Source organism: Rhagoletis zephyria, unplaced genomic scaffold (assembly GCF_001687245.7).
Source record: "Rhagoletis zephyria isolate East Lansing unplaced genomic scaffold, Rhagoletis_zephyria_1.1 Rzeph_scaffold_00059, whole genome shotgun sequence".
NCBI lineage: Eukaryota > Metazoa > Arthropoda > Insecta > Diptera > Tephritidae > Rhagoletis > Rhagoletis zephyria.
The window spans coordinates 378,251-400,321 of record NW_016157143.1 but is presented as its reverse complement, the minus strand read 5'-3'; the positions used below and the strand labels follow the sequence as shown (position 1 = coordinate 400,321).

Below are 22,071 nucleotides of genomic sequence, written 5' to 3'. Positions count from 1 at the left end.
TAGTATGAAAAAATCGGTTTGTATGGGAGGTGCCACGCCCCTTTTTCCAATAACCACAATTTTTCTCCATGAGTATGCCATTGGTTTGATATATCTCCATACCAAGTAAGAGTACTCTACCGTGAACACTTTCAGAGATATGCAGTATGAAATATTCGGTTTGTATGGGAGGTGCCACGCCCCCTGAACCTAGCGATATGAAATATACTTTACATCCGATTCTCATACCTACCAAATATACACAAAAAATTTCATAAAGATCGGTCCAGCCGTTTCGGAGGAGTTCGACCACTAACACCGTGACACGAGATTTTTATATATTAGATAGTACAGAAATCAATTTTCAAGTTTCTAAATTCTATCAATAATTTTTAACGTAATATTCCTTTCATTTAGACCTCATAAAGACAAAAAACTGAAAATTCAACTGAGTTTGACGTCAAACATCCCTCGTCCTGCTGCAACTTCTTTTCATAGCAGCAATTGAGATTTAAAAAAAAATACGTTGCAAAACGAAAGTAAAAATTATTTTCTAATGTGTCCAATATAATGAACAAATCCAATGAAAGTGTTAAAAACCATTAAACTAGCGGTTATATAAGTTCGATGCAGCGTGCTTATCAAAGTGGATATTGGATAGTCGCAAAATTTACGGTAACTCTGCTAATAATCATTTTTAAAACTTGTTTTTTCGAGAACGTGTGGAAACTCTACAAAATACTAATTTTGAAAAGTTTCATTAATCTCAAAATTTTATTTTAAACTCTTCTTATTGTACACATCTTCATTAAAAAATTATTTTGGCAAACTTAAATCAGTTAATATTGAAACTCCTTCCATATCTATTAATTCTTAATATTTTGTTTTTTTATATATTTTTTTTTAATAACAAATGCATATGTACTAGATATGCGAACTCCGAATTTTACACAAAAATTAGTCCATTCTCGACCACTGAAGTAATAAAAAAATTAACGTGTAGTTTACTTTTCGCGATCAAAACTGATCTCTACCGAAAAGTGTAAAAACTATTAAAATTTGTAAAAAGTCAAAAGAAGCAAACAGACATTTGTAAGCTTTAAGCCGGCCACCAGATGGTGCCGCTAACAATGTCATACCTTTGATTAGGCTAGACATATTTACTCGTACTACTTACTTATTTTTTCTGCTATTTAATTGTTTAGTTGAAAAAGTAATTATTAATTGCAACACACATCACCTATGAATGTACAGTAGTTTGAGTAGCCAAGTGGGGCAAGCGCAAAAGTGCAAAAGTGCAAAGACTCGTTTTAGAAAATCATAAATACTTATGTACAACTATACGTTTGTATGATGGTTTTAACGCAAAAAAAACTGTAATGAAATAATAGGAAAATTCTTTGTGTTTTTTGAAAAAGAATGTCTAACGATTTATTGCCAAGCATCTCTAAGTGACTTCCATTGAATTTAGAAATACTAGGCAGCAACTTAAACGAACAGATAATGGGCATTGTAGGCATAGCGGGCGCGTTTCTATACCTGCTTTTCATGCGTAACGAGCAGTACTCTATCCCTTCTCTTTCGGTAAGATTCATTGAATAAGCGCGGACTTCACGAAATGGCCTCACAAATGGGACACTTGCCACATCGCCGGGCGGAGCTTTTTAAGCTTTCTTTACATTTGGTGTGGGCGTGTAGATGATAAAAGCTCTCTTAGCTATTACTTGCTGCCTAAGAGCAATCATATCCCATGACAGAATTTTTTTAAAGCTTCGGTGACAAGAAAAATTCTTCGCAGCCTTATTAGTACAGAATGAAGTGCAGATCTCTCATCAGACCACTCACCTCTACTCTTCACTTTATGGCATCAACCGCGGGAAAAAAGTCACCCTATTTGCCCACGCCAAGGGTCACAAAGTGATTAAAGTATAAAAAATATATCAGTGCGCATATATGTATGTATATAAAGCAGGACCCGAATTTAGATACCTGGCCGATATTAAAAACTCCAAACCAGCTATGAATTTATTAATATGGAGGCGAGAAATATAGTTTAACTAAATAATAGGAAAATTGAAATACTACTTCTATTAGAAAAGCGACACCTGGGACGAATATGGCAGACTGATAGAACACAAGCTTCAAAACGACTACTGAAGGCGACTACGCACGAACGACAGTACCGTTTCATCCAAAAGCTCTCACCGGCTAGCACAAATACCACTTGTGGAAAGCACACCAAAATCGAAAAGCGCTAATGGACGCTGAAATGCCAATACGTACGGGGCCATAATGGGAAATGGGCTCGGAGTGAACGAAAGCAAACACCTTTGCTGCTCATTTCCAAACTGGTTACAGGCCAAACCCAGGAACTAATGACTTTATAGTACCATCGTGTCGGAATCTGGTCGCTGAAATTTGTACCTGAAGAAATTTAAAAAGTAATTAAGTAGCAACTGAAACTATATAAGACCCCTGGGCATTCTTAGGTAATCATAAAGAAGTTGTGGCCGATTGGCTCGCAAACTGGCGAATAAAAGTCAACGAGCAAATATGTAAGCAAGTTTAATTTACGCTTAACAAGAGCAACTGGCCGCATTTGACTTAGAACAACGTACAAATACCACAAAGCAATCATGTCACTTACCACATCCACCAGGACTTACTTGGCCTCTAGCCAAAGGACTCATCTCAAGTTGAATGCTGGCTCACTCGTGAGTCTCGAGTATTAAGTGATTATATAGAATACAGTTCTAAAACCAAGCTGGACATACTGTCGCCAGTGAATTACGGGGCAACGCGAGCAGTAGCGGCGTCGACATCCTACGTCGTGCGCAACCCAAAATCCTTCGAACAATCACCGGAACATCGTGGTATATTCGAAGCGAGAATGTCCACCACAACTTGGGAGTCCCATAAGTACGAGCCGAATTAAACTAAGAGCCACAACCCACACAAAAATGGATTTGAAGGGAAAAAATCGCTCGAGGCGATTTCCTACATTTTTACGCGCAAGAACCGAAAAAAAATCGCCCATTTGGAGCTGAATCGCCCAAACTGGACACTGCGACAGAAACCCAATTTTCCGTAGGAATAAACTTGCATAGAAACGGCTCATCAGAAGTATGGTATGTAAGTTAAATGATTAAATTAAGATTCGAAAACTTATTGTTAGGCTCTTAAGAGAAGCCGAATCAAAAGGCCCTAAACTCTAGCAATACAAATTTGAGCGCCGAAGTCCTATCAATTTAGACCATCAGAAATATCGGAATATTAAAAAGTCTTTTTCATAATTTTGTTGACTGGTACATTTTTCATCTTCTCATCATAGCTGCATTAGCTTAACCCTTTCAGGGCCAAAGAAAACATATTTCAACAAAATTATATATTTTTATTCTTAGAATGTGACAAACAAATTTGTTAAAAATATTTTCACTAAAAATAGAAAAATGGTCCCTAATAAGAACCAATAAGAAATATATTTTTTTAAACTAGAATGTAAAAAACTATTTATTTCATAATTTTTTTTTAAATTCGAATCTAAAAAAAACTATCTATTTCAGAAATTTTCTTTTAATAAAAAATATTAAAAAAAAAAATTGATATAGGAAAAAAATTTGCCGCATTAGAAACAACAGCGTCGCTGAGCTGTATACCACGAATTATTTTTTATGAAAATGGAAAATGTAAATCGTTGTATAAAAACCAATAACACTTTTGAAATAAAAATTATAATGTCACAACAACAATAATATTAGAAGCAAATATATTTGGAAGTATATTTTTCAGGAAAAATCATTTTTGCTAGTAAAAAATAACAAAAACTATTTCAGAGTATACAAAATTTTAAAGAAACTGCTTTTATTTGGTAAAAAATCATGTTGGGGGAAAAATTATTTTTTTCGAAAACAATAATGAGGCAAAAAATAATTTTTGAAGGAAACAAAATTAAAGAAAAAAATTACTATAATGTATGGAAAAAAGTTTTTTAGGAGAAGAAATTATTTATTGTGTGGGAAAACTTTGTTTGGAAAAAAACTTGATAGAATTTTTTGAAACAACTGTTTTGGAAAAAATTATTTTCCAAGAATTTTTTTTTATTGAATTCGTTTTTATATCAGAATTTGTTTGTTTAGTCCTCGATGAATCACATTTTACAATTCAAATCGTAGATTTTTTTTATTATAGGTTTTTAGTCCTGAGAAGTTTAAAACTCATTAAAACTATTTCAGCAGCAGGCATCTCACTTCCAAGGCCAACAAATGGACATTGTATAAAAGAATTTAATAATTTCCTCCCACACCACAAACTATACGCCCCAATACACACACAGCAAGTCTCATCAATATGTACGTTTGTGCGCTGTGCAGCCACTGTGACATCCATCAATGTCATCAATTGTGATTATAGTATGTCTATGCCGCGCTGTGGCATTGTCCGGCTGATGTGGTTTAGTGCGTATGCTCTTGAGTGAGTTAACGAGTCAGTGTGTGTGTGTGTGTATGTGCGTTGAATGTTGCAAATATCAATTAGTGGTGCATGGAGCATTTAAGATACACCATGTACGCGCTCTTTGCCGCCTCAGCCGCGCGCCGCCATCAACATAACCAGATCCAACAATAGCTAGAGTTGCGGCAGCTAACTCGTATTACATACATGCAGGGGAAAAAATACACATCTAGAATAGAAAATAACTAAAGCAATACAGTTTGTAGCATTTGAACCTTCGAAACACTTCAAAAGTGATAAGAACTAGGCAGCGTCAAGATGGAGAGTGCAGCAGCGACAACAAAAAAAAAAAAGCACAAGACACAAGTTGGCGTTGCTAGTTATTCAGGGTCAACGTCGCAAGCGGCATGCACATACATAAGTTGGCATATCTATGCAAGTAGGCTGTTGTGTGTTGTCACGCTGCGACTGAGTATGGCGGACGACCGCAATTGCAATCAATTATTTTTTTGTTGTTTTCTTTAGTTTTTCTCTAATGCCGCTGCAACTATCATTGCCACTGTCACTGCCACTGCCACTGCTGACGCTCACGCTCAGACAGACGCGCGGCGCGACGTGGCACTGCACATACTTACATACTATGCATATTTATCCTTAGCACGCATTCGTTGTATTTAAACAAAAATGGCACAAGGTCGCCTAGAGACCGCTCGCCTTCCGCGCGCGCGCTACTGTCGTGTATCAAGCGCGCGCTATCTACTCAATGTATGTACAACTCGGCGTGACTATTTCGGTTGTTGTTCTAACTATTACGGCAGCGCGCGTCAACCGCTGATTTGTTAGTAGATATAATTTCTCATTTTTAGTGCAACCGCATTGTTGCACGTCAACACCGCTCACTAGCGCTTGCACTTGCACTTGCACACACTGCTACTGTTGCTGTTACACTCGCACGCTCATTCAGAATCGTAATTGGAACATGACGCTTTCAATTTAGGTCAAGTGCAGTGCGGCGCTTCTAATATTGGAGATTGAATACAAGGATGCATTGCAACGGAGGCCATTTGGTCGGTATTTATATATGTACATATGCGCGCACACAGCGCTACGGCTTCATACACATTTATGCACGTACATGCATACTGTACATATTGTACATACAATTCATCAGACTAAACTTTTAGACATGCAAGCAAGCAGCTAGCAGCAGCAAAAAATTTCAAATGCAAGCAGAAGAATGAGCGCTGCGACTCGGCTTCACGCCTAGCAGTCGGGCGGCTTAGCTTGCCAGCCAGCCAGCCAGCCAACTAGCTTTCGCTTTCGCATGCACAACTACTGCAGTCGCTGCCTCCGCCACTGCATTGCATTGCTAAGTTGCATTTAATGCCTTCGCCGCCGCCGTCTGACATTGACACACTTTTCGCGCGTCGCCGCAAACAGACACACGCACACCTATTCACTCATTCACTCACTCGTCGCCGTCGCTGGCGACACCTGGAAATGGGTCAATGTCAACGCTAACAAATCAAATAGCCACAGCAAGGCCACCACCCAAGTTGAATTGGGCCAACACACCATTAATTGCATGTTGTTTTTGTGGTTGTTATTGTTGTCGCTGTTGTTATTGCAGCAAGCATAACAATTTTTACAAGTGCATCGTTTGCAAGGTCCTCAATATGTGCGACGTCTATTATTATTGGATAAATGCATAGAATTTGAAACCAAAACATAATACGCAGCGGCGAATAACTGCACCGGCGACAGCAGCAGCAGCAACCAGTGATCGGACTGTCAAAAAAAATGTGTGTGGTAGAATTTGGAAAAATTGTGGTAGATTTCAAAAAAATGTGGTAGATCTCAGGTTTTGGATCAAACTTTGTACAAAAATTAAAAAAATTCTGCAAGGTTTCACCTAAATTGCAAACATTTTAATTAGAATCTAAAACAAAATTAATTTTAGTATAAGAAAGTGCAAGATTGAATTTGCTTCCTTGACAGTTTCGAATCATATTTTGAAAGATTTCTGCGGAGTGCTGCCAGGTTTTCTTGTTATCACATCACGATGTAGCGAACAAATGTGGCTCGTTCCAGAAACCGCTACTTGGGATTTGCCAATTTTGACAATTCTGAAGTAAAAGTAAACAGCGCTTTAGAAACTTTAGATGCACTGAAATTTACTACTTTCACAAAAATCGCCGTTTTTTAACATTTTCGCTGTTAATTCTTTTTTATAAATCATATGTTTTGCAATTTAACACAATAAAACCACGTTTCCTGTCGAAAAATTGAATATTGAGAAAATTTACTATTTTACAATTTATTTTATCCTCCTATTCTACCTGTTGTTAGTGTTTAGTGTTGGTCAATTTTTGCTCTTAAAATTAGGAAAATTATAATAAAGCTACTCAAAAACGCGAATATGTGGTAGATTTCAGACCTTGTGTGGTACATGTGGTATATGCTCAAAAAAGTGGCACATCTACTACAATGTGGTAGAAATCCGATCACTGCCAGCAACGGCAACCTTGTCTAGCAAGCAAATTTGTTATTTTCTACTAGTTTTGTTTTTCGCGTTGGAAAAAGCTGACTTAAAGGCTTTTCTCTCTTTCACGCTGAGGAAAGGTCAGATTTTAAAGCATTTCAAGGATAAAGGGCTTTAGAGTACTAGAAACTGGGTTAAAGATTTAAAGCGTTGGTTAGCATGCAAAGGTGCTGCGATTGTGAAAGAATGTACTGGTAAAAAGAAAATTTAGTTACAAAATTACTGGAGCTTAAAAATTTTTAGTATATTTTAGTTTACATAAAAGTGTGACGCATAACCTAAGCGAATCTGCTAGGTATCTTGGCATAATCCCTGATAAAAAGCTGTACTGAAATGTGAAATTGTTCACTTGCTTGGAGTTGCAAAAATGACAGTGTCAGACGCAGTTCGACGATTCGACGACCGTTACAGAAAAGGACGAAAGCGTCCCTTCAATGCTTCCAAAGCGAGTTCAACGAAATTCGAGAGTATCCATGAGAAAAATCGCTCGCGAGACCCGGATCAACTGTAAATCGGTGCGGCAAGTAGCTAAAAAGGACCTAAACCTCAAGGCGTACAAACTCCAAAAAGTTTAGCTCCTCACGGACAAAAATAAGCATGTGCGAGTCCAAAGATGTCGAACTCTTAAGCGTCGAGCCTGCAAATCATCGATGGGAGCACATTCTCTTTATCAACGATTGCTGGTACCTCAGCAATTGCCGAATGCCTCCAAATCCGCAGTCAGTTATGGTCTGGGCATAATTTGCGCCAGCAGCGGACTCCCCTGGTTTTCGTGGATCAAGGCAAGAACAATCGGGTGGTGTATCGCCGCGACGTTCTCGAGTCCGTATGCATAGCAGGACTGGAAGGACGTGTTAACAAATCGAGAATGACGCAGACTTCAGCTCGTATGCGGAATGACCGCCGGAGCTTAACCAAATGGAATACAGTGTGTGATTGATTTTTGAGGCCAGAGCATGTGCTAAGCGCCACCAAAAGTTTGGAGGAACTGAAGCAATCGCAGCTTAGAGCATGGTAAAAATTGTCTCCACAAAACCTACGCCCATGGCCGAAATTTTTAATCACGTTTAGACTTCTGTGTCGCCTCCAAGGGGGCCACTTGAACCTAGTTATTTATTGTTTTTTTATGGATTGTTTACGTTTAAAAAGTTTATGAAACAAAAACTTTAGTGCATATTATTTATTGTCACCCTTTACTGTAGTAGTCAGACCTATACTTCTCTAGACTGTAATCGTTTGGTGGCCTATCTTAGAGCAGAATGACGGCCGTACTCATACTGCAGAACGGCAGTACCTCAATTCAAAGCCCAATATCTCAAGAACTATAGATATTAGCGATTTGGGGTTCCAGAGCTGTTTTGTAGGAAATTAAATGGTCTACAACTTTGTGATTTACAATTTTTCTCTACCTCTTGTTATTTACCAGATAGCAGCAAAAAAAACGGGTATTTCATGAACATATTGGGTTTAGTGACAATATTTCCAATTTTAACTAACCAAGAATTTTACGTCTAGCTTTTAAATACCCAAACATATATATCCAGTTTTTATGTTACCATATATTTATGCCCCGCTTTTAAGTTACTAAAAATTGATGTTCAGTTTATAAAGTTAATAAAAACTTTGTCAACGTTTAAATGCCCATATTTGTATGCCTTAGGTTGCAAACAGAGTGGAAGCGAAGCCGAAGACGAAGCCGAAGACGAAAAACAGTGCAGTAGTAAACATATGAAAGTGATCACAGTGCAAGCAAAGACGAAGACGAAGATGAAGACGTTGCGCAAGCGGTCAGCTTGAAACAGTGCGGTACTGTTTTCAAAGACGAATCGCTTGCTGTGATGAATTGTTTACAATTTATTTAAATGTTTGCAATTGTGAAAAAACGCGTTTTTCAAGAAATTGGCTAAATTTTTGGCAAAATGTAATCAAACGTATTAATTGGCATTCTTGTATATTTGAAAAATGTCTGTCCGTCTTGCCGTAACACATAATACAAGTGGCGAAATTCTCCAAAAGTTGTCCTATACAAATTATTTCATGAATTGCTGTTTTTTCTTTATTTTCTTTTGATTTTATCTAAAAAAATGGTTTTATTTAGAAACAAATCTTCATATCATTCATCTTCCACTATGTACACTCGCCAGCTTGCCCGCAACGCAAGCAATTCGTCTTCGGCTTCGTCTTCATCTTCGTCTTCGGCTTCGCTTCCACTCTGTTTGCAACCTTAGTCTGGAATTACGAAAAATAATGTCCAATTTTAAGTCACCAAAAATTTAAGTCCAGTAATGTAATGTAGAAAACATTACAAAAAAATAAAAAATATTACAGTTTTAACTATTCAAAAATTTACTTATGTCCAACTTCTAAATTCACAAAGATTTATGTCCAATTTTTGTGTTCCCACATATTTTTATGCCCAGCTTTTAAGTTACTAAAAATCTATGTTCAGTAATAACCAAAAATTTATGATTTTTTCAGCTAAGAAAACTCGATGGCCAGTTCTTACTTTAAAGCCTTATGCAAAAATGTGAAAAACAAATTAAATTAAAGTTCAACCCTGACCCTTGTTTGGTTGTTTTATCTAGTAGTTGTTGTATTTTATGCCAAAATTTTAAAAACTTCGTTTCCAGTGTTAAGCTTGACTAAGCACTTTGGAGCACATTTATTGATGGTGGAGCACAATGATTCTTTCTATGTCGCGATAAATTTCGGAATTTTTAAGCTATCGAATAATTACACTCCATTTATAATTTTTTCTTATTTAGTTCATCTAAAAAATTAAGTTTTTTATGGCAAGTTATTTTATATATTTGTGTATTTATTTTTCTTTAATTTGAGAAAATTTTTTTTTTAATTTGTTTTTAACACTTTGACGAAGTATCGCGATTTTTTACAATAATTATGTTCGTTTGGTTTTTTTTTATTAACCTGAAAAATCACTAAACACCAACAGAATATTGCCAACTCTAAATAAATATATTCCAACAACAATAGAAGAAAATGCATAAATTTTTGTTAAAACAAAAATACTCACCAAAACTACCATCGCTCATATCCATGGACGATAGTGAATCACATTCGGTGCTAACATTTGCTGAATGCATTTGTTGCAACTGTTTTTGCCGCTGTTGCTGCTGCTGCTGTTGCTGCTGCTGCTGTGGTGACTGTTGTATCTCTGGCTCTGTGGCAGCATCTATAGAAATCGGTGACATTGTGCTATTGTTGCCACTTACATTGCTATTGTTGTTGTTGGCATGATTGATATTTATGTTGACACTATTGCTTTTGCTAATGCAGCTGCCTTTCGACAAAGTGGATACGATTACTGCAGCAGGCCGCCGTGGCTGTTGTTGCTGCCCTGGCTGCTGCTGGGTGGGTGAGCCCAACGTTTTCGTCTCATCGACAACTGGCTGCAAAACTGTTGCCCGGTTATGCCCCATTGTTGCAATACTGTTCATATTTTGTACATTGTTTTTGTTGCAGTTATTATTGCTGTTATTATTAGTGCTATTGGTATTGGTGGTGTTGGCGGCATTGCTGCAGCTACCGCTGGCAATCTGGCTATGATTGCTGGCAATGAAATTATTATTGGCATTTGTTGTGATGCTCTTGCTGCTGGCAGTGGCAGTGGTTATTATTGTGGACGTTGTTGTTGTGATTCGATTATCAGCTGAACTGTTGTGGAAATCACTCAACGCCTGGTTATCCGTCACGAAAACGTTAAGACTACTAGGTGACAAGTAGTCGCCACGCCCTGCCGTTGTTACAGTGTGAGTTATAGCTTCCGCTGGCTGTATTTGTAGCTGCTGCTGCTGCTGTTGTTGTTGTAACAGCTGTTGCTGCTGCTGCTGCTGCTGTTGTCGTTGGCGATTTGCAGCTGTGCGCCCATTTCTACTACCAGCATTTCCCCGCTTCATGCGACCACTGGTGTTGTTGTTGTTGTTTCTGCCGCCACCATCCCCAGCACTCGGCTTTGTACTGACCGTCTGCACCCCAGCCATTGCACTGGCATTCAGCGTAGTCACCGTTGGTGCAGCAGCAGCAGCAGCCGTGGCCGTGACTGTGGCCTTTGGAAACTTCGTCTCAGCATCATTGATGGCTTTCAGGGGTAAGTAGTGCGTCACGTGTGTCACCTGAGCTGCATCGCAGTCGACGCGCATATCCTTCGTTTCTATGACAACGTCGTCCTTGGCATATAAAATATTTGAAAAAGTCGGCTCGATGCCATTGCCGACGCCATCGGTAATCAAATCGTTTGCAGCGATACCTTTCGCTGGCACTAGCACCTGATTAGCCTCGATATTTATAAGTGAAATATTCTTAAAATTACTATCACCCGAAGGTGAACTGGGAAATTTCAGGTCGCATAGGCTGCTGAGCGAAACACCATCGATATTAGCATCGACTGTACGGTGATCGAGCAACGCGGATTGTTGAATGCAATTGGTGAAGGTGGCATAGTCGTTGGTGGACTTCAAACTGACCGACACTTGGTTGATTCCTTTATGGCTGGCGGGATGGTCGTATATGAATGGCGTGGCTGGGGCACTGCCAGCACTAAGCATTTGATCTTTGTGATGATGTGTATGTGTTTGTGGTGTGTTGTTGCTACTGTTACTACTATAGCCATTATCGGACAACATTGGAACGTTAAAGCCGTCCATTGCAGGACGAAATAAACACGAAACACTTATTCTGAGATTATTAAAGTTATTCGAATGTGCATATATTTTCTATGTAAAATTTGTTAAGTCACAGGTACGATTCCTGAAAAGGTAGAAAAGAAAGAAAGCGATGTAGAAAGAACAGTTAAGATCGAAAGATTTTTAATATTCTGGTTATTTTCATAATGGGTTAAGCTTAATAAATAAAACCAGCGACCCAGAATAATAATTATTTCACGGTGTAGTTTTAAAAATTTCGTCAAATTTTTTTTTTTAAGAATTATACATAAAAGTCATTTTATAATACTCGTAATTATGAGAGAGAAAAATTGTTTAAGTCATCTATAAATATTATACTGAGCCTTTATAATTACATATACTAGTTTTAAGTCTTAAAGGACGGAACTTGTTCAGGGCCATTTCGGGACTAGTTAAGATATTTTTCGAGACTTTTTATATATATAATTTAAAGTCGGAAAAACTAAACGCTCAAGCAGGTAAATTCTCTACCTTTCCAATATACAGTATCGGTGATATCTATAGCACCCTATTACAAAGTGATATTGTTTGCCACTTATGTTTATTTATTTATTTTTCAGAATTTTCAATCAAAATACAGATCATTCTGTAAGAAAACCTTGAAGATAACTAAAAAAAATCCACAAATTTTCACAAAATCGTCATCTAAAAAAATCGTAATTTCGGCCAAAAAATCGTCAAATTTTTGTTTATTGTATTATTTTTTTAACAAAATGAAAAATACAAAGGAATCATATGCAATGAGTCGTTGGCATACCTTTATCTTAAATTTATTTGAACAATTTGAGTAAAAGGTCTTGCCAGTGCAAGTTTCAAGTGGCCAAAAAGAACCGTCGATTTTTAAGAATTTTTTTCGCATTTGCTTCGGCAAAAGATTTCTAAAAAATCAACCACACTAAAATTGAATGGGCTATAAAATTGTATAATCAAAAAAATTCTGGCACTCCTGAGAAAAAATTTTGAAATTTGGTAGAAAATTTTATGCATTTTTTTGTAAGTTTCTACAAAGTTTTAAAGTTTGGTTTAAGTATATGGGTTTTGTTAAAGAATGAACTGTGATTTAATTGACAATTCTTAAAATTAAATAAATAACCATAAGTGACAAACTTTATTTAACTTTGAAATGGGGTGCTATAGACAAGCGCGTAGTCAAGAGCTGATGTAAGGGGGGCAAACGAAATATATTTGTAAATTTTTTTGATATATTTTTATTTAATCATTTTTACGCTAATAACAAACGTCTCGCATTTTCAGCAAACTTTCGTTTATTTCCTTCTGAACCATCTCGCAGTTTTCGGTAACGAGTTTTCTATGGACGCTCATGAGGCATAATCCTGAAAGACTTTCTTCTCCTGTTTTGCTTCTGAGACAGGTTTTTACTCTACGAAGTGTACTAAACGATCGCTACGACGATCGCTGTTGTGCATGAAAAAGTGCTCAAAATAGAAATACACCTATTTAAATAGATCAACAACTGGACGGTAAAAATATAAGTAAATTTAAATCAACCGAAAAATATCGGTGGTAAAACGCTGCCACCGCAATTATGAGCCATTCCATATGCCTTCGTGAGTTTTAATTTTGACAGAGGTTAACCGTCGACCGCTTTACCGTCGTCCGCTGCAATTCCGGATAGAGCTTTAATCGAATACAATGGGTGCAATCTAGGCAGCGAAAAAGCTGGAGTATTTTCATTGGAAAAGCGTAGTTGTAAAGATGCCGTTAGTGAATCCAGATACGGTTTTATTATAGACCGTCGCCAGTACCCATTTTCTTTGACCGATGGGGGTTACTTCTGTTTTTTTTTTGTTTACCTGCTAAACGTGGTAGAAAAATTTCTACTCCTAGATCGGCTGTAATCAAACAAGATTTTTTTAATTTACTCCGTACGTAGTGCCTCTTTCTGCATTCTTGCGATCATTCCATAATATTTTCAAAATGCTGACCAGCGGCGATGAGATCTAGTTAATATCTTCATTTGCAAAATGTGTGCTATAGGTTCCAGCAACGTAGAATATTTAGCAATTGTTATTAAAGCAAAGATGAACATTGTTATAACAGCACACAATTGATACGCAGACTTTCTTGTGAAAAAGTTGCCAATGCTACTCCCCACTCCCTCCCCTACCCCTACCTGGCTACGCCCTTGCCTATAGATATGACCGATACCGTACGACGTACAGTGGTCCACAAAATAATAGGAGTGCGTTATTTTGGTCAGTTTTTGCTATTTGTCTTTTGTTTATTTAATGTTTATTATTTTTATACAAAAGTCAAGCTGGGTATACAACAAACAACGAATAAATTCAGATTTCAACCTTTGTACAAAAATTATTAAAATTCTGTAAATTTTCACCAAAATATCAAACTTTTTAATCAGAATCTTCAGAGAAAATTCTGGTATGCAGTTTTATAGCCCATTCAATTCTAGTCTGAAGAAGTGCAAGTTTCAAGCTGCTAAAAAATTCCGTTGATTTTTGAGAATTTTTTCGGTTGAAGGTGTTTCACGTTTTTTCCATACAAAGTATGTTCGACAATTTTCTTTTATATGGGGACAGTGCCAGCAAAAAAAATTGCCAAAAATCAACGGAATTTTTTAGCAGCTTGAAACTTGCACTTCTTCAGACTAGAATTGAATGGGCTACAAAACTGCATACCAACATATTTTCTAAAGATTCTGGTTAAATAGTTTGAAATTTTGGTGAAAATTTGCAGAATTTTTATAATTTTTGTACAAACTTGAAAATATAAATTTATATGGTGTTTGTTGTATTACCAGCTAGGCTTTTACAAAAAAACACGAAACATTAAATAAACTAAAGACAAATAGCCAAAACAGGTTAAAATATCCCACTCCTATTATTTTGTGGACAACTGTACGTTATAGGCTATGAAATTATTTATGATTATATGTTAACTGTTGATAATGTTAGGGAATGGTGATAAGAATGTCAATGATGTTCTAAACAGCTTTCATGTGATATTTTTTAATGTTTTCTTTACGGTTTTTGTTATTATTTTATTTTGTAGGAGTAGTTTTTTTGCATTGCGTAATTTGTAAATCAACTCTTCGTTGATAATAAATTGTATATTCATTATTCAAATACGGAAGAAAATTCGTAAACAAACTGCATACCCATAAAAATTATAAAAAATCTGATCAAAAAATTTAAAATTTTGATGAACATTTGAAAAAATTCGTGAAAATTTTATAAATGTTCTACAAAGCTTGAAATTTTTATTTTATTTTTTTTTTGAAAGTGGCATAAGTCACTTCACTCCTCTCGTCCTTAAATGACCGGTTACTTGTATTTAAACGCGTCAGTTATTCGTTCAACTTCATCAACAAAAGGTAGAAGGGTTTTTACTAGTTTATTACGATACTTAGAGACTTATGCCGCTTGTGCAAAATAAAAGGCTATATTTCCATAAAAATAATAAACTTTTTTTAAACAAAGAAAAATAACCAAAACTTGCCAAAATGTCTCCCATACTAACACTTTCGCCACCGTATGTATGCATATATATTAGGGTGATTCAAAAAAACTAACCTTGCGAATTTATGGCCTTAAAATGACCTATTTACTGAGGAGAAAATTCTCCTATTTAGAAAAATTCGTATTCCAATTTTAAAAATTTTTAAATATTGTTTTTTTTCATTAAAAATGCCATAACTACTGAACCGGTTGAGATAAAAAATTTGTCTGGGCACGTTCTTGTAGGACATTAAATGACAAAAAAAAAAGTTCCCTGGTATTAATAATCTAGACTTAAACATTTATATACTTACGGGCTATGAAAGTCGAAAAAAGCAGAAATATGCAGTTTTAGGGTATTATTAGTGCAAATTCCCATGCTACAAGAAAAAAGCTTACACTAAATATAGAGAATGTGTAGAAAATGTTGGTTATGAACTAGAGTTGTCAGAGAAGAAAGAGTTTTCATCCAGTTATTTATATTTCAGTGCATTTTTAAACATTAATATTTTTTTTTAATTATTAATAAAATGTCATTTATTGCAATTAGAATTTAGTTGGCGATGTAGTTGCACTACTTGCAAAAGAAATTGCTTTCGTTCTTCGTCTTTCGTCAAAGTTCGATTATAACTGTCTATCAATGCTATACCTCGTTCAGCAATATCATACTCTTAATCGTCTCTAAAACAACCAACACCACTCAAAATTCGAATAAAAAATTTTCCGAGAGGGAGAATTTTCTTCTCAGAAAATAGGTCCTTTAAAGGCCATAAATTCGTTAGGTTAGTTTATTTGGATCACCCTAATATACATATATGTATGTCTCAAAATAATAGTTATGGACAATGGATAATTATAAAAACGCTTTCGAAATACATACATTCTTGTATATAGCTTAGTCCGGTTGGCGATAAAGAGGGAAGGGAAGAGTTTATTATGGGCTTAAGGACTAGGTGTCTCGCAGAACCATCTGAAGAGAGATAGAGATTCGGCGGAAAGGTGTAAGAGCTATGCTCCCAGCATTCTTGACCCCTTTCAGACACGTCAAATCTTGCTTTCAAGTCTGATCGGTTTGTCCTTTTGGCAAACTGGAACAGCTTGTTGTACCGTTCCTTGCGGCGGCTTCCAGATAAGGCAGAAAGCCTGTTGCCGGAGACTAATCCATTATTTGCTAAGGGCAGGTCAATCGCGGAGGATATGCTCCACTGTCTTCTCTTTCGTTATGAATCACCTACAGATCTTATCATTGATTAGAGCCAGTTCAAAGGCCAGCAGGTAATGTCCCGTTAGAACACCAACCACTAGCTTAGCCTCCTCTCCCTTGAGAGAGGAGTTATTTTTTCGTTTGTTGGTCAAAGACCTGAAGAGCTAAAGCGGCTTTGTGATGGGAAGGTTGTTGAGACACGTATTACTAGGTTTGTCTCCAGTGTCTCTTAACCGTTTGAGGATTTTAAGCAATTTCTTGAAAAATATAAAATAAAATTTTAGTTATAAATTGTGATGTCAAAAGAAAAACAAGTGCTAATGTGAAGTGCATTCACTCTTTTTTACAAGCTTTTATTTAACTTCCCTGCAGTGAAAAGCCAAACCAGTTAGAAAAAATACTAGTTCATTAACTAGTATGTGCCTACCAGTTCGACAATTTCGAAGAACTTAACCGCGCATGCAGCGATATCTGCCTTTGAATTGCCAAAGGCAAAAATTAAACGCAATTAATTGCTTTTCTTACAAATGTCGGCTGTAGCGTCACGTGAAGACTAGCAACTGGTTCTGGTTCTGAGATCGCAGGTTCGAGGCCGCTTGGAGGTGTTTACGATTTTTAAAGTTAAATCAATGGCAAAAAAATAATTATTTCAATTTAAATTAAATATAAAAAAACAAATTTGAAAATCTAATTGCATTGCAGAAAAAAACTTACATATGAGAAGAAATGCGTGTGCTATAAAAAAAGACACTTAAAAATTAAATTTAATACCCTGCAGGGAAAGCTACTAGTTGTGAACTAGAATTCTACCGGTTTTCTTTTCAGCCGAACTAGTTCACGTTCTATCCTTTTTCAATGTTAGCGACTGGTATTTTTAACATTGCGATGTCCTACGAGATGTCAATTGTCAGGCTATGCATCAGCATCTACTAGTATAAATACTAGTAGCATCATACCAGTTGATGAGATAGTCTGCCAATTCATGCCCCGTGAAAGGCATAAGTGTGCCTTTTTGCTCGCGACGCTCCAGCATTCACAATAACCGACAGAGCAAAGCACTCGCGCGGTAAGCCTGAGGTCCCAGGTTCAAATCCTGGCGCAGGGAAAATTTTTTTATTTTCTATTTTTTATTTTATTTTTATTTTTTATAAATTTATTTTTTTGTTTAGGCTATTTATTGTAATTTTTATATTAAAAAAAAATATATTTTTGTTTATGTTTTTTGTTTTTATAGCACAAGCATTTCTTCCTAAATGTTTTTTGCAATGCAATTAGATTTTCAAATTTGTTATTTATTTATAAATTGAATAAATTATTTTTACTTACATTTATTTAACTTTAAAAATCTTAACCACCTCCAAGCGGCCTCGAACCTGCGATTTCAGAACCAGAACCAGTAGTCTTCACGTTACGCCACAGCCGACATTTGTAAGAAAAGAATTTAATTGCGTTTTATTTTTGGCTTTGGTAATTCAAAGGCAGATGTCGCTGATCGCCTAAGTTCTTCGAAATTGTCGAACTGGTAGGCACATACTAGTTAATGAACTAGTATTTTTTCTAACTGGTTTGGCTTTTCACTGCAGGGTAATTACAATAAAAACCCTAACTAAAAATTACAATAAAAACTTAAATAAAAAAATTATAAAAAAAATTAAATAAAAAAATTTCCCTACGCCATAACTTAAATCTGGGACCTCAGGCATACCACGCGAGCAGAACCCGATGACAATACAATATGAAAGATGATTTAATCCGATAGGTGGCGCAGGAATCGAGATATTTGAAAAACCCGTATTTATAGTCCGATTTCGTTCATATTTAGCATGTACTAATGTACATGTACTAATGTACATGTGTAATGCACTGCATAAAAAATACCAACTCTACTCTCTCTCTAAAAATTTGCCGATAGGTGGCGCACGAGTCGATATATTTGATAAACCAGTATTTATGGTCCGAATTCGTTCATATTTAGAAAGCTTGCTTTAAAAATATATGTTTTTACAATTAATTTTAGTTTGAAATGTGTCTCTTTTTGTTCTATAAAAATATCTAAACAAAAATGAGGCAGTAAATATTTTTTTTACAAAAAAAATTAACAAAAATTATTTTTTTCCATTCTCGGTAATCTAGAACAAATAATATTTTTCTCAATTTGTTTGATAATTTTCTTAAAAAATTATTAATATTAAAGCTTAAGCTCTGACTCGATTTTCAGTACAAATCCTTGAGCTATAACTCACTTTATCACTTGATGAAATTCAGTCAAATCTTGAGCACACTTGTTATGCATGAGGCCAATTCTTTTAGGTACATAAAAAATTTTATTTCATCATTTTATTTAAATATTTTTTTAAATAAATTTACTAAAATATATATTTTTTCCAAATGTTTATTTTTATCTGAAATCCTTAAAACCCTAATTTTTTCCAAAAGAAGAAATTATATTATGTACATATTAAGTCTAATGGGGATTCCGTTTCTACCAAAAAATTTCGACTCACACTCTTGTAAGGCAAAAAAAGCTCATTCTCTGCCCTCTGAAGCTTTGTCAAGGGTGATGGTTGCCCTGAAAATCAGATGGTAGTTTAAAACGACAAAATTATGAAATGCGTGACAAGGACTGGAAGGCAAAAACCCTTTTCACAGGGTTGAGCGTAACATCAAACAACAATAACATTTTTTGGAAGAAATTAAATCATCATAAGTAAGCTTAAAATTGTATCTTTTTTATAAAAACAAATTTATCTTTTATTAAAACAAATTTGTCTTTTCGAAAAATAATTTCTTTTACACCAAAAAATTTCCAAAATAATGATTGCCCAAAAAATTGACTCTTTAGGTTTTGGTACTTTTTCTATTTTTGCGCTTTTCTCAAGAAAATATATTTTCTTATAAATGGTAAGTTTAGTATAGTTTTGATCAGAAATTAATTTTTAGTTTTCTTATTTTTTTTTAATATTTTTTGTGAGAATAATTTTTCTCAAGAAAATCATTTTTTCTAATAACTGGGAAGTTTATTATAATTTTGATAACAATAAAAATTTTTTTAAAAAGTATTTTTCCTGAAGGCACAGAAAAGAAAGAAAGATATTCTTTCCTTTTCAAGAACAAAATTATTTTTAAATATTTTTCGAAAATTTTGAGATAAAGTTATAAAATTATAAATAAACAAATCCGCCAAAATTCTTACAATATTCTTATTAGTGCAAAACCTTTTAGGGAATACTTTTGCCTTGGTTTTGAAGGCATTAATTCTATATCTGGTGTGATGTTGCTCGTCCCGTTAAAGGTGGTGCGTTTAAACAAATTTATGAAAGTTCAAAAGGAGCCAACGCTACACGGTGGCTCAAAAGTGGAACTGGAAAGCTGCTCATAATTCACTGGAGCCTTCATTTTTCAACCGATTTGATTAATTGTTTCTTAGTTTTTTTTTAATGGAAGCTAATAATTAGCAAGAGAATAGTTGCGCCCGACTTTTGAACTTTCATATCCTTGTACTAAATTTATTAGTGCAAAGCGCGGAAAAAGTAGCAATGTTGAAGAAAATCGATTCCCCTGTTCTAATTAATAAATGTTACACAATTAAACTCTACTCTCTCTCTAAAAATTTGCCGATAGGTGGCGCACGAGTCGATATATTTGGTAAACCATTATTTATGGTCTAATTCGTTCATATTTAGAAAGCTTGCTTTGAAAATATTTGTTATTTGTTAATGTTATTTTAATATTTTCAGTTTGAAATGTGTTTTGTTTTTTTTGTTGTATAAAAATATATAAACAAAAATGGGGCAGTAAAAATTTGTTTATAAAAAAAATTCACAAAAATTATTTTTTCCATTTTCGGTAAGCTTTTTATTAGTTAAAAATATGCTTTCTCAAGAATTATTTTATTAAAAAATCTAGAAAAAAATATTTTTCTCAATAATTGTTTTGATCATTTTCTTAAAAAATTATCATTATTAAAGCTAAAGCTCCGACTCGATTTTCAGTACGAATCCTTGAGCTATAACTCACTTTATCACTTGATGAAATTCAGTATAATCTTAAGCACACTTCTTATGCATGAGGCCAATTAGTGTAGGTACATAAATATTTTTATTCCCAAAAAATGATTACTCAAAAAAAAATATTTATACCCAAAAATTATTTTTTCAGTCATCATTTTATTTAAATAAATTAACTAAAATGTATTTTTTTCCAAAAATTCATTTTTATCTGAAAGCCTTAAAAACTTAATTTTTTCTAAAGGAAAATCCGTTTCTGCCAAAAAATTTCGCCTTTTGATTGCCCCTTTCTCTTTTTATGTTCGATTCTAAATTTGGTGTTCGTTTCTTAAAATGGCACACTCTTGTAAGACAAAAAAAGCACATTCTCTACCCTCTGAAGCTCTGTCAGGAGAGATGGTTGCCCTGATAATCAGATGGTAGTTTAAAACGACAAAATTATGAAATGCGTGAGCTAGACAAGGACTGGAAGGCAAAAACCCTTTTTACAGGGTTGAGCGTAACATCAAACAACATTTTTTGCAAGAAAGGAAATCACCATAAGTAAGCTTAAAATTGTTACCTTTTATCAAGACTCTTCTCTTCGCAAAATAATTATTTTTTACACACACAAATTTCCAAAATAATGTTTGCCCAAAAGACTGACTTTTTAGTTTTTGGTAATTTTTGTATTTTTGCGAGAATAATTTTTTTTCAAGAAAATATTTTTTTTTAATAACTGGGAAGTTTATTATAATTTTGATAAAAATACATTTTTTAGTTTTGTTATTTTTTCTATATTTTGTGAGAATAATTTTTCTAAAGAAAACCATTTTTTCTATTAGTTTATTATAATTTTGATAAAAATACATTTTTTATTAATAAGTATTTTATTCCAAATTTTGGTATTTTTATTTTTAAATATTTTTCCAAAACTTTAAGACAAAATTATAAAAATATAAATTAACAAAACCGCCAAAATTCTAACAATATTCTTATTAGTGCAATACCTTTTAGGGAATATTTTCGTCTTGGTTTTGAAGGCATTAATTCTATATCAGGTGTGATGTTGCTCGTCCCGTTAAAGGTGGTGCCTTTAAACAAAGTTATGAAAGTTCAAAGGGAGCCAACGCTGCACAGTGGCTGAAAACTGGAATTTAATGTTCATAATTCACTGGAGCCTTCATTTTTCAACCAATTTGATTAATTGTTTCTTATTTTTTTTTTAATGGAAGCTAATAATTAGCAAGAGAATAGTTGCGCCCGACTTTTGAACTTTCATATCCTTGTACTAAATTTATTAGTGCAAAGCGCTGAAAAAGTAGCAATGTTGAAGAAAATCGATTCCCCTCTTCCAATTAATAAATGTTACACAATTAAACCTAGTCGAAAACAATTCTAGGGTTCCCCCAAGACGAAAAAAAATATTCACCAGAAAATTTAAATTGTTTTAAAAAAAATTTCACCAAATTCAAAATTTGTTTCGAGTTTTAAGAAAAATTTTGATTATGCAGTTTTAAAGATCGTTAAATTTTAGTATAATAAAGTACAAGTTGCAAGTTCATTTTTAATAATTTTTTCGTTAGCTTTCTTAGCCGCTTGAAACTTGAACTTTATCATACTAAAATTTCATTATCTATAAAAATATATAAACACAACTTATCTAAGAAATAAAAAAAAAAATTTATTTTGAAGAAATTTTTTTATAACACGTACATTTTTTGGAATTTCT

The 22,071-nt window shown here is 34.5% G+C and overlaps 1 protein-coding gene across 2 annotated transcripts in view; it reads right to left on the bottom strand.

Moving 5' to 3' along the window:
* Positions 1 to 22,071, bottom strand: part of LOC108369786 (nuclear hormone receptor FTZ-F1-like) — a 141,678-nt gene that overhangs the window by 115,928 nt on the left and 3,679 nt on the right. For both annotated transcript variants that reach the window (XM_017624988.1, XM_017624981.1), the window contains one exon: positions 10,005 to 11,737. In XM_017624988.1, coding sequence (XP_017480477.1) covers positions 10,005 to 11,634 — 1,630 coding nt within the window. In that variant the 5' untranslated portion in view covers positions 11,635 to 11,737. The remainder of the gene's footprint in view (positions 1 to 10,004; positions 11,738 to 22,071) is intronic.